General features: G+C 40.2%; 2 protein-coding genes across 13 annotated transcripts in view; both read left to right on the plus strand.

Moving 5' to 3' along the window:
- Nucleotides 1–13,030, plus strand: part of LOC141917808 (uncharacterized) — a 730,013-nt gene that overhangs the window by 220,364 nt on the left and 496,619 nt on the right. The window lies entirely within an intron of this gene.
- The window catches only part of LOC141917586 (E3 SUMO-protein ligase PIAS2-like), a 35,628-nt gene that overhangs the window by 16,181 nt on the left and 6,417 nt on the right, over nucleotides 1–13,030 (plus strand). For 10 of the 11 annotated variants that reach the window (XR_012621370.1, XM_074810916.1, XM_074810915.1 and 7 more), the window contains exons 3-11: nucleotides 394–478; nucleotides 1,112–1,162; nucleotides 1,284–1,374; nucleotides 5,654–5,788; nucleotides 8,639–8,744; nucleotides 9,332–9,405; nucleotides 10,304–10,464; nucleotides 11,023–11,156; nucleotides 11,533–11,704. Coding sequence is in view for 10 of the 11 variants with exons in the window: in XM_074810916.1 (XP_074667017.1) it covers nucleotides 394–478; nucleotides 1,112–1,162; nucleotides 1,284–1,374; nucleotides 5,654–5,788; nucleotides 8,639–8,744; nucleotides 9,332–9,405; nucleotides 10,304–10,464; nucleotides 11,023–11,156; nucleotides 11,533–11,704 (1,009 nt within the window). In the remaining variant the exon portion in view is untranslated. The remainder of the gene's footprint in view (nucleotides 1–393; nucleotides 479–1,111; nucleotides 1,163–1,283; nucleotides 1,375–5,653; nucleotides 5,789–8,638; nucleotides 8,745–9,331; nucleotides 9,406–10,303; nucleotides 10,465–11,022; nucleotides 11,157–11,532; nucleotides 11,705–13,030) is intronic. The other variant, XM_074810920.1, reaches the window with a different exon arrangement.

Here is a 13,030-nt window from a genome sequence, read left to right on the forward strand (position 1 = left end):
AAAGTTCAGTGTTGTACTTGGATTAGTGAAGGTTTCTCAGTCTGCGTGTTGTACATTAAAACAGTTGTAAACATCTTCTCTGTGGTACTCTTTTCGTTAGGTATCTAGTGTTATATTTTGGTGTGTGTGTGTTTATAACCTTTCTCCCTTGTGAGAAAGGATTATAACATGGCTTTAGTACTGAAGTGTAATGTGATATTAAGCCATCTGAATATAGTTGAATGAATGATTTGTTCCATTGCTTTCCTGTTGACAGTTACATGCAGTTCAACCACAATTTGATTATATTAAGTGCCTTATGCCTTGTTCCAGGAAAAACTCAGTTGCAGATCCTGTTTTAATCAATGACTTCAATCACCATAGTTAAACCTCTTTTGTGTCTCTTTTTTCTAGTACAGAGCAGTATTCAGAGGTTCCAAGAGAAGTTTTTTATCTTTGCTTTAACACCTCAGCAGGTCAGAGAAATCTGTATTTCCAGGTAAGAAATAAGTATGGCATAGTGTAGGTAAACTTCTGCAAAGTTTCAGGAGAAAGTTTGGATTTTTGGTTTGTTTTATGCATTGCATAAGCTTGCAGATGCAGAGTGGTAATCCTCACCAAAGTTATGCTGAGTTTATCTGTTCTGTTTTCTTCAGGAACTACTGTGCACAGAATTTATGTGCAGTTGGGGTAAATCCTACACCACTAAAGAGTTAACAGTTGCTCAGTTCCAAATAATTGTGACTATTTAGGGAGGTGGTAAGATTTTCTTCCCTGCATGCTTTCTGGCTGCAGGAATGGAAGGCTGCTTTTATCTCTTGTCCCAGGGTTCTTGTTGTTGCAAGACCTATGGTGTAAGCCAAGAGAATTCATAGGGTTTTTTCCTCTCTGGTAACATCATACTTTATTGTTACTATAAACTCTTGACAGAGGGTGCTGATCCCAAAGTCCTGCTTAACTTGCAGTAGCAAAACAGAGGTGTCACTTCTAAGATTTGTTCATAGCTCAATCAAAGAAAAATAAGAGCAAAGTGCAGTGATGTTGGGGCAGGCATGCCAGTTCTTTCTGCATATGACTGGAATATGAGATCTGCTGTCTAAATGGGTGGTATTTTCTCTTTTTTTTGTCACAGAGACTTCTTGCCAGGGGGCAGGAGAGATTACACAGTCCAAGTTCAGCTAAGGTACCTTTTTCATATTGTTCTCTTAACTTCTTAATTGGCTAATATAACATAAGTCTAGATGTTTGTGGGGACAACAAATGTGGTGACACTTAAATGACGCTTTCTCTTTTTGGGGATATAGGTTATGCCTAGCAGAGACAAGCTGCCCTCAAGAAGATAATTACCCTAATAGCTTGTGCATTAAAGTAAATGGGAAGCTGTTTCCATTGCCGGTAAGCTTGTTTGTACATATTTGTGGCTTTGACTTGCAGTGTGTGTTTTTCTGTAATGTTAGCTTGCTAAAACAAGCTGTTTATTGTTATTGCTCAAATTTCTCTAGTTACTGATGTTAGGCATATGGTTTGTACATTTGCTGTGTGAGATAGCCCTTGCTACTATTAATCATGTTACAGCCACTGCATGGATTAATTGTTTTAGCCACCTGTAGCAAACCTCATCTGTTGCAGTTAACACAACAAAATATGTCAAACAAATCAGTGTCTGTATGTGGAATCCTCCTCATAGGTCTTCAAACTGGGTTTGACTTCATTGGTAGTAGCCCTTGCTGTTTGGGCTATCTATATTTGTGATTGGATTGAGTTCCTTCTTGTTATGAGGGAATGGTATCACCTTGTGTACAAGTTTGTATGCTGCTCTACATCTGTGGTTAGAGCAGAATTCATCGTGGGGATGAAGAACAGACACATTTTAGGGTTACTAGCATTTGCTGATACTAGAACAAAACCGTGTTGGCAGTCATACACTTCACTGGTGTCTGTTGCGAGAGTTAGTATGTAGGCAGGGTCACCTCAAGGCTTGAATATATACAAAAAGGGAGAGCACTCTCATTATACTTGAAAAATCTCTGGAATGAGTATCTCTGTACAATAGAACAGAGAGAGAAACTCTTACACAACCCGTTCTGGAAAATATAGAAGATGGAAAAAGTAGTAGCACAGTTTTCTTCAGCAGTGGGTTTGGAAAAATGCTGTGTGGAGAGAGGAGGTGTGAAACCTCTTTTTCAGAATGTTTGTCACCTTCTTGGTGTGTCAGATGTGTTGTCCTGTACCCTCCTTCCTGCCATATGCAACCATGACTTTTTTTTTTTGCCTCTACTCAGCTTAAATGAGAGTCTAGCTTCTCTTCCCCCTGCTTCTTTAACCATTGCATCACTGTTCTTCTATCTGTCTTCAGTGTGTAAGAGGATTCTTTCATATGTTTTCTGGTCAGTATTTTCTGCAAATGTCAGTTATGTTCTCTGTGATAAACTTAAGGATTTTCTCCTTTCTTCTGCAGATTGTCTTCCTTTCTTTAAGCAACCCACCAAAAAGAATTGGGTCTGATGTTATCCTGTGGACATCAATGTCTGCTGATTCTCAGTCTTGCTAATATAGTTTACGCCCTGCTATGCTGTGTTATGCTATCCATTTTGTGCATAACATATGTCACAGTCATAGCAAAACCAGTTTGTAATCTTGGATTATTGCTTTGCTTTAGATCTAAATCCTGTAGGTTCTTCCTGCACATCATAAAATGATTCTTTAATCTGTTCAGCAGAAACTTTAGGTGAGAAAGTCAATAAATTACTATTGTCTTGCCAACTTCCTTTCCTCTCCTCCTGAATGACAGATATAGTCTCAGACCGAGTGCTCTTGAAAACATTTTTTGTTAATTTGGTCACTGTCTGCATCCCTCTGGTGGTTCCTTTCTGTTGCAGGAAATGTAAAGTAACTTCTTTGCCTCAAGGACCACTGTTGTCCAACTCAGTAGTGTTGGTGTTAGGTAATCAGTGATGCCAGCTGCTATTGCCAACTTGTACAATTCTTGAGTACTGTTCTGTCTTTCCCTGGTATAGCAGTTCATGCCTCTGCAGATATCTGTAAATTATTCTTGGTCATCTCCTTGGCTGCAGTCCTTACTGGAAACTTCAGAGAAATGCTGCCAGTGTGCCAGTTCTGTTTCAGGTTGTGCCAACTCATGTTAACATGGTGTTTTCTTGTATTCCTACAATTATCTGTGTCCTGCTCTTGTAACATTGGTTCTGACTTAAAAGGAGTAAATGTAGAGCCTTGCATGCTGGTGTCTTGTCAAGTAACAAGGATTTTATACATAATGCACTACAGCAGGTGCTTCTCCTGTTGACTTCTCATGTAGGCAAGAGAAAATGCAAAAGTCCAAAAAGGTATTTTGCTTTTCTTCTCAGGGGACCTCCATAGACCACTGCAGGTCTCTTTCAAAGGACAAAATCAAATATGTCAGGGCAGGATGGAAATAGCCAGATAGAAGAGCAGTCATGCTTTCTGTTGATAGATTTTTCTGGCTATAGCAGATTCCACCTGCTTTGACTAATATGGTTCTTGTAAGAAGCGTGGAAGACTTAAAGACCCAAATAATGTTGGCACTTGTGAGCCACTAGAATTGGCAGCCTAACTAAACAGTGCTAGACCATGCTGGTTGTGATGGGCAAGCAGAGTGCTCTTTAACTCCTGGAAGGCTAGGAAGGGAAGGTTTTAAAGTGTTCTAGGAGTGCAAGATTGGATCTCATCTCAAGGTCATTGCTCTGTGGAAGAAAACATCAAAAACGTGACTGAAATGAAGCATGTGCACTGTAGTCTGTCTCTAAAGAAATAAAGTTGGGAAATAGAAGAGAACTTGCATCCTTGCTCTCTTGAAAGCAAGGCAGCTTCATTTTAGGTTGGAGACCAGCAGGATTATTGTGACTGGTACAGTACGTGTGGAAATACTCTCCAAAGTATTGCAGGGATCGTGTGTTTGTCCACAAGCTCATTATAAAGTCATCATAGTAGAGAAAGGCCTACTACAGCAAAGCAATTGGGATATATACTCTATAAATTGCTGCAGCTGCTATGTCTGATTAAAGAAATGGCAAATCATTCATTCTTTTAACTGTGAAATTGTCAGCAGTCCCCATACATCCGCTGCCTCTATGTTGTGCGATAAAGCATACATGGTAAGGTTCCCAATAGCTACTGGGTCACTCATCTGGGGTGAGAACCATTTTAGGGAGAGTTCTTCAGCAATTGCTGCCTGCTGTTCTGGCCTGGCAGAGCTGCCTGTAGAAGCTCCGAGTCCCTGTTCTGTCACTGCAAGCAAGAGTCCTGTCTGAAATTAATAAAGGGCAGTGGTGAGGTCCAGCCAGGGCTTGGTTGTCAGGTGAACATATGGACTAGTAATAGAGCTGCCTTGGAAACCTAGGAAATGATGTGACAAATATTGATTGAGTCCTCCTTGGATTAAAGACAGCGATTATCCTATGGTATACTTGGCTAGTGAGGGGAAGAAGCTGTTTATTTCTGCTTTTTAATTTCAGACTTAGTGTCTTTCAAAGTAATTCTTTTTCCAGGCTGTGAATGTGTATGTTTCTCCAGGTAAAACAATATATGTGTGTGTGTGTGTTTTCCAGCATATCCTTTCTGGGAGAGTTTCTTGTATCTAACAACACTGTCTTGAACTAAATGATATCTGGCAGTTGGTTCTATGCAAGACATGGGGCTGCAATCTTTTATTGGCATACTTCTGGTGCAGGATGAGTTTTTCAGATGAGTGGACTGCAGGCTGTCTGTGTGAGCTCAAAACAGAGATTCCCTGCGTTCCTGTTGCAGACTGGCTTGCTTTCATAGTGACAGACGCAGGGTGAGATGAATAAGCTGTGGTTAGGCCATGTGCTCCTTCACATAGCACAGGTACTTTCTGCTCACAATACGCTGGAGATTATGTGCTTGCCTAGAAGCAAAAGGGAACCGGATGGCTCCTGATTCAATTTGTGTCCATCGTATCGGAAATAAACTACAGAGAAAAGCTGTCCAGGTTATGAAATTCTTCATCAAAGCTGAGCAAACAATATCTGGTTTATTTTCTTTCTGCAGACAACAGCAAAGCCTATTAGCTCGTAAATACAGCTGATATTCCATTTACAGCTGTTCTTCAGGGGCCCTGGCAGCATACAACGACAACCTGTTACTTATGGGGCTAGGTGTAGTTGATGGGAGGCAAAGCAGACACCAAGGGCATGTAAAGTCTTGTTCCAAGAGCTCCACTGTTTCTTACATAGAATCAATGAAGTGTTTTCTGGGTATAAAACACTGAATTAACTCTTCATGACTTACTGTGTGTGTCACTAAGGCTGTGTCCTTGTGATGTTCCACACTCTTTCAGTGGAGTGGGGGGGAAAAAAGGTCAAAACATCAACATTACTTTTTACTCTTCTAGTGAACTTACCTGGACCAAAATTGCATTCTCTTCCACCTTTTCAGCACTTATGTAAAACCACTTAGAGCCAAAAATGCTTTAAAACTGTGGTTGACGTATGGTATTAGACTGTCAAAGACTGATATTTCTCAGAGTAAGTGTTGAATTCAGTCTCCAGCCTAGAGAGCTTCTAGGTTTCCCTGCTTTCCATAGATCTGTTTAAAACTAGCAAGTTGATTTCAACAGGTTTCAGAGTACAGTGGGGAGTCATGGTAACACTTTCCTTGTTCTTTCTTCCCATAGGGATATGCTCCACCGCCAAAAAATGGAATTGAACAGAAGCGACCTGGGCGCCCCTTGAATATAACATCTCTAGTTAGGTTGTCGTCAGCAGTGCCAAACCAAATTTCCATTTCCTGGGCTTCTGAAATTGGAAAGGTAAACTGTATGTTCTGTAGGGTGTGGAAAATTGTCTAAATAACCTCATCTAGCATTCCTTCTCCTGCACTGCCTGATGTTGCTGGCAAAGCATACACCAGCAAGTGTGTAGCATTAGGTGGCTGAACGTATTATCAGTGCCAGGAAACAAAGTTTTCTCTAGAAGTGTGATAGTTTACCATATATAAGATTTGCATACAGATGGCAAAGCCTTCCTTATAGAATTCACATTAGAAAGCCTGCCATTAGGGGTTGCCTGAAATATGTGTCAAAAATACCAAAATCTTTTTGTGGTGTAAATAATACAAACCAGTTCAGACATGACAAAATAACAAAAGGAAAACCTCCTTTCTTCCTTGTAGCCTGATGGTGTGAAAAATGAAATTATGTAGCCATATATTCTAAGGCATGTTTCTCAGTATCCGTTGTAACTGTCCATTGGAGAAGGAGCTTTAAGCTGACCAGATGTGCCGAGGCCGTGGGGGTGGAGACATGCATTTGCTTTTGAGTATTTTGTATTTTCTAACCAAGTAATACTAAGAAGTTTTACAAAAGCAATTTTTATTTCATAAGAAGAACTGATTAACGGATGTTTCCATCTCTATTCTTTTGAGATTCCTTTTACATGAAAATGGTCCCTCTGAGTTTAAAATTGCACTTACAAATAAACCAAAGCACGGGTGGAATTTCTAGCTCAAAGCTCTTAGATGGCTGGTTGCTGGGAAGGGTTTACTGGGGAGGTGACAGGCTGCTGGTGTCAGTTGTTTCCGGGCTTGATGGATCTCAAGCGTGCTTGGTTGGACCATACTTGTGTGGTCTGTGTGTTCATAATGCAGGCTATCTGAACAGTGTGTGTTTTCTTACAAATGAAGACTATTCTGGAAGTTTGGGTGACTTGAGGGGGACGGATGGAGAGCTGGGGGGAAAAAACGAAAATTGAAGCCTCTTCAATTTCTAAATTTCATGGAAAGCTGCAGTGGGGAAAAAGCATGCTAGACTTCAGGTGGCAGGAGATAAAGGGGAGGGTGACTGAAATTTGATATCTGTTGCTTTCTAGTGCCTGCAGTCGTTAATCATAGTTGAAAAGGAATTAGCCTTTAAAACGGCTGTGTGGCTGTTTAGAAATCCCCCTATGGATTTACTAAGGAAAGAAAGGGGGAGAGTGAGGAATTTCAGAATTTGTCCTAGGTTTAAATAGCTGTTGCAGCAGCCCTTTCAGCTGTTGGTAAGTCAAGAACTACTTACTCCTCTATCTGTGACTAGCTAGTTGTGTAAAGCCTTCTGGATTCAATTATCAAAGTAGCTTACCTCTTACTTTTTTTTCTTCAAAATGAAAATCTGTGGACCAGAGATGCCACATGTTTCAAAGTGAGACTTCAGTATAAGGTTTTATACACTAATTAAAATTTTAAAAAGAAATTGGAGAGAAAGCTAATGTTCAGAAAATAAATGAAGGGCAGTGCTGATAGCAGTTTTTTTCTAAAACAGAGGTGGAGGGAAAGATCTAAGCTGTTGCTTCCCAATCATAAAGCACGAGAATCTTAATATGGTTGCAGTGTTGTGTGTGTGGTCTTGGCCTCTCCTGCTGACCCCTGCTTTCTTCCTCCCCTGTATCTGCCAAAACATATTCTCATGGAAGCAGATGAATTGGAGGTTGTCCCAGCGCACCCCCTTGCCCTGAGAGGAGGTAACAGTTCCTTTGGTTTAATGTTGGTGCTCTGCTTTAAGTATTGGAACTTACATAGCAGCCATTGCTATTCATCCTCTAAATGAAACTCTTGGGGACAGTGTGGAGTGTCAGCGGGCTCACATGGTGAGGGCTTATTGGCACGTGCTTGACTGATAGTGGAGGGCTGCTGAGCAAAGGAGGCATTAATCCCACAGAGGTGGTCAGGCATGAGCCTTGAGGCAATAAACAGTGAGTGCAATATATGGTCATTCTTTAAGGTAAAAAAAATAATCCATTTTTCTTAGTGGCTTCCCATGCATTTAGATAAGTTTATCTGCTCATCTAGGTAAGAGCTGGTTTTTCTATAGGTGATAAAGGAGGAGCAGGGCAGTAGGTATTCTTGTTTAAAATTCTTGTGTGGTACCCAGACAGTATAGGAGCCATAAACAGGTGGCTGGCAGAGAGTGGAAATAAGAGATGGCAGGTTGTGTGTGTTATACAGATGAAACCATTATTATTCTGCAGTAGTGGGACTTACAGAATTTTCTCTTCATTGAAGAGAGTGAACACTGAACAAAAGAAGCTGGCAAACAGTGTAAGAGTAGTAAATGCTAGGGAATGTGGCCAGCCTCAGAGGAGTGGATATGGTGTAATAAGGCTTGGCTTAAAAGTGCAGAGCAAGCTAAAGAAAAGGTACCAGGAAGGTGGTGCAGCTGTGTGCCTTGAAGGTGTTGTGTTTGCACCTGAAAGACCATTCATCTTTTTTTTGTCACATGATTGTCTTTGAGCTCCCCACTAACAGACTGACACTGAAAAAAAGGGAAGGATTTAGGAGACAAAGGTGAGAAGTTCTTAAAGACTGCATATATGAGAAGGTGTGTCACCAGTTTAAATCATCTTTCCAAGAAGAGCCTAGACTGCCTCTTGGTTGTGGAGTTGTTATTCTTAGTTAAGTTACAAATGGAGTAGGACCATTGGACTTGATTGGCAGGAGAATTCTGGCAGAGTATTGGACTCTTTCACAGTAATGAAGTTGTTTGTCAATGCTTTTCATAACTATTAAGCAAAAAATAGGAATGTTTTTGTTTTCACTGTATGTTACAACTAGTGTAAATAGTTTGTTGTCATAGCAGAAGTACTGTATGAAATCAATATTTAATCTTTAATCACTCTCTTTGTAGAATTACTCCATGTCTGTGTATCTCGTTCGTCAGCTCACTTCAGCTATGCTTTTGCAGAGGTTAAAAATGAAAGGTATCAGAAACCCCGATCATTCCAGAGCACTAAGTAAGTCTAATTTGTCTGTCTGTACTTTTTGAGAGTAGTTGGTGGTTCTTTAGAACTGGTAATACTTAGGGGATTTGCAGTATTTTGAAAAGAAAGTCCATGCCCAGAGTATCAAAGGTTCCCTTTGCTGTTGCTGAGGCATCATGCGCTTTTTCAGTGCAGGTCCCTGTGCTGGTAGGGAGCACACCTAGAGATCCCATCTGAAATGCTGTTATGGGAATGCCACCAGCACCACTTACTGTGGTGGGCTGTGAGGGGCAGGTAGATGTCCTAAGTGTCACTTGCATGTGATGCTGATTGTACCTCACTCACTGATTATTTTATTTATCTCTTGGCATGTTGGGTTGAGTTTGCTCTACTAACCCTTGTGGCTGTTAGTGCATCTGCTGCACATCAAACAATCTTGTGATGCACAGTTTTTGACAGTTGCTTATAAATAGTGAAACTATTGTTGTTTGCTATGAACTAGTTTCCTAGATGCTTAATTTTTTTTAGATAGCTGGAAATAGGGTGCATATACTTCGTGAATCAAGATCATAATTTTAAATAATGATGCCTGTGTATAACTTTTTAATTTATTTTAATAGTTAAAGAAAAACTAACTGCAGATCCTGACAGTGAGATTGCCACAACCAGTCTGCGGGTATCTCTGATGTGTCCTGTAAGTATGCCTGGAAATTACTATATACAGATTTGTATTTTCATCTTCAGTGCAGAGTTGGGCTAATTTTAAAAGGCCCCGCTTTAGAAACTTCACTGGCTTTTGTTATATACTGATTCATTAATATAAAATAGTGGGGAGAAGGGTGCATTTGCAAGCACCTGATTGTAGCTGCATTCAGCTAACTATGGTTTAGAATTGAGAGTGCCTCAGTTGTAATACAGTCAGAATCAAGTTGCTACTTGTGTATAGTGAGGCCTTTAGAAGGAGTAATCTCATATACTGAGGCATTGACACTAATTGGGCAGGGTGACAGAATAATTCAAGGATACAGTGATAAATAAAACTTCAGATTTCCTCATCTTGGTGGTATTGCTTATACTGCCAGCTACTATAACAAACAAGAAAAAAAATTAATCATCATGTAACAGGGTAACTCTGCCTTGGGGTTTCTCTTCCCAGGTAGAAACTGGCCCTGTGTTTGTGACTGGTCTGTTAAACTAAATGTTAAAATGGGTATTATGCCACTCTGAGTCTAACATAACTGGAGCTCACAAAAACCCTTGAAATATTTGGCTAAAAGAAAATTATAAAAGCGGGTGCTTCAGTAGGTCTTTTAATAAAAATAAAATCCTAGAAATAACATTGTAGGTCCATTAGAAATGTTTCTGACTGTTTTCAACTTGGTGAAGACTTTGAGGATGGCTTTATTGTTCCTTTAAGCGCACTGTATGTACTTTTTAATAGGGTGGATTTGCCTGCAGCAACCTTAGCACTGGGCACCTTTGTAGTGAGAAGAGACAGTTACTTCACTGACTGCCTCCGATTTTGTTGTTAGCTGTCCAGGCCTACTTCACTGTCTTCTGTTCTGACACTTTTTTAAATGCATCTCCTGCAGCTGGGAAAAATGAGACTCACAATCCCATGCCGGGCTGTTACTTGCACACATCTGCAATGTTTTGATGCTGCTCTTTATCTTCAAATGAATGAAAAAAAGCCTACCTGGATCTGCCCTGTCTGTGACAAAAAGGCAGCTTATGAGAGCCTAATATTAGATGGGTAAGAGACTGGGTTTGCAGATTACACAATTACTTAAAATTTTTCATGATAGCTACTTTTGTGACTTGAGGTTTAGCCATTTCATACTATTTTCTTTGTCACAATATTTTGGACTGGGAGGAACCATTAGACTCTGTTAGTTTCTATTCCCATGTAACAAACTATGCAAGTTTATCTAACTGCATCATCAAACTCTTGAACCTTAGTATATTTCCTCTGGAGAAATCCAAATGTGACATTTCAGGATAGGTCTCCCTTTTACATGACCTTATCTCTGATGCTATTAACTTTAACTCATAAACAAGTGTCAAACTTGATTCAAAGGATGATGATTTCTGCTTCTATATGAGAATCTATGAATTGCAGCAATGTTGGAGTGGAATAGGGGTCGGGTTGATATACTCTTAGGTTTCGATGTCTGCAAAGACTAATTACAGGCTTTCAGGTAACATGAACTAGTACATGCAATGGGCTGAAGGTGTCAACTGACTCCTTTTCACTTAGAATAAAAAATTGCACTTGGAATCAAAAATTAAACCATTCAACTTTATTTTTCAGGCTCTTTATGGAAATCCTTAATGAATGTTCAGATGTGGATGAGATCAAATTCCAAGAAGATGGCTCTTGGTGCCCCATGAGGCCAAAGAAAGAAGCTGTGAAAGTCTCAAGTCCACAGTGCACCAAAATAGAAAGTGCGTATATCTGGGGTACTGGTTGCAAACCAACAAAAAGTCTTGGAGACTTGGTTGTAGCTTGGATAATGTGTATGGATGTTGATGTTTGTTTTGTGGAGGGCTTAATACTACTTCTTGTCATTTAAACTAAAAAGAAAGGGTTGTATCTCTAAAAGTGTGCATTTTTGTGCTTAACTGTTTTATAATAGCTTGTGCTTTAATATTTTCAACATGATACAGAATACTAATAAAGCAGTTCCTGGGCCATAATGTTTTCTGTAGTGGCCAGGAAGTTTGAGCTAAAACAGGATTTGAGTTGCTGGTTCTGTTACAAATAGAAACTGCTGATGTCAACAGCCTTTAAAAAACAGTGATATTTTATTTTCTTGTTTAGGTTCCACAGTTGTTAGCAAACTGTGTTCTGTGACAGTGGCCAATGAGGTAAACAAGAAGAAAGTTGACGTTATTGACTTGACGATAGAAAGCTCTTCTGATGAAGAGGAAGATCCTCCTACCAAAAGGAAGTGCATATTTATGTCTGAAACACAAGGAAGCCCAACCAAAGGGTTTGTCAATTTTAAAGTTAGTTGTTATTCTGTAGTGTCTCAGATAAGCTGATGTGTAGATGAATGGTCTTGTAATCTCTCTTTGGGATCCAGCTCCACGCTTCCAGAGGAGAATTTCTAGGCCTCTCCTTGCAGAAGGTTGTGTTGCCACAGTACCTTTGTACAGGCAAAACACTATTAAATAGTTTTGCATCTCACAATCTTGCGCTGACTGTTGCTGTGTTTGCAGGGTTATTTCTCCATAGAAAAGGAAGCTGATTAAGCTAATGGACAGGATTCTCCTGAGAAAGCAGGTTATGCCAAGTGGAGGAGTTTTATTCATTCTTGTTAAGTTAATGTCCTCTTAAAGGCTTTTGCAGTCTGTTACACCTTTTATCTAATCTGCTCTGGTGCCCAGGAAACCAGGCTGCATTGCATTTTTCATCCATCCTGTCAGTCTTGGAAGGGAGGTGCTTTGCTGTTTTGAATCAAGACAAGCTTTTCCTCCATCTCTCTGTTAACAGTGTCCAAGATATTCCAGATTTTGGCCATAGTTATCAGTCAGTCCTGCGCCTTGGTTAGCTTGACCAATGACTTCCCAAGTCCTCTGTCAACTGTTCCATCTGTGACTTCAGCGGCAGGCTTAACCACCTTCTTTACTCTTGTGCCTTCTGTCTCTTCGAATCTGTGCAACTCAGCTGCAGTTACTGTTTGTGGCTTCCATAAAGTTCTTGCTCTTGGCCCATAGGGCACAGGAGACCTGCAGGGAGAGGGGGGCACTGGTTAGGCTCACCAGCAGTCACTGCTCCACAAGGTGTTTCTAAGTGTCAGCTTTTAGGAATGACTTATTAGTGTTGCTGCATGCATAAGGGGTGTGTCTGTGTGTCTCAGCATAGTGGCTTATGTCTTGTACTAAAATAATAGTAATAAAAACAAACCCCTTCTGTTTTGCTAGCTCTTGAAGTAATGAGCAGGTGTACTGTGTCTCTAGTCCACAAGAATGTGTGATCTTTGGTGAGCAAATAGTCATCTTCAACAACTTCCAGCAGTGATGCTGTAAAATGCTGTTGCTTTTTGTGAGGATTATGGAGGAGTCCTGCAAGAGACTGTTTCTTATTTTTATAAGAAAATATAGCTACAATTACATCTCTTTAATGAAGTTTCAGAAGGCAACAAGACTTCCTTCCATGCTCCTGTGTTTGTCTGACATGGCTACCTGCAACCATAATTGTAGAAGGACTGAGTTTTCTTGCCTATCTGTGACCAATGTATTTTCCTTACTGTTTACATATGGAAATGGCACGTTTTCATTCTTCAAATCCAAGTCAAAGACAGGCTTTTGGGGAA

This window comes from Strix aluco, chromosome W (genome assembly GCF_031877795.1).
Source record: "Strix aluco isolate bStrAlu1 chromosome W, bStrAlu1.hap1, whole genome shotgun sequence".
Taxonomy (NCBI): Eukaryota; Metazoa; Chordata; class Aves; order Strigiformes; family Strigidae; genus Strix; species Strix aluco.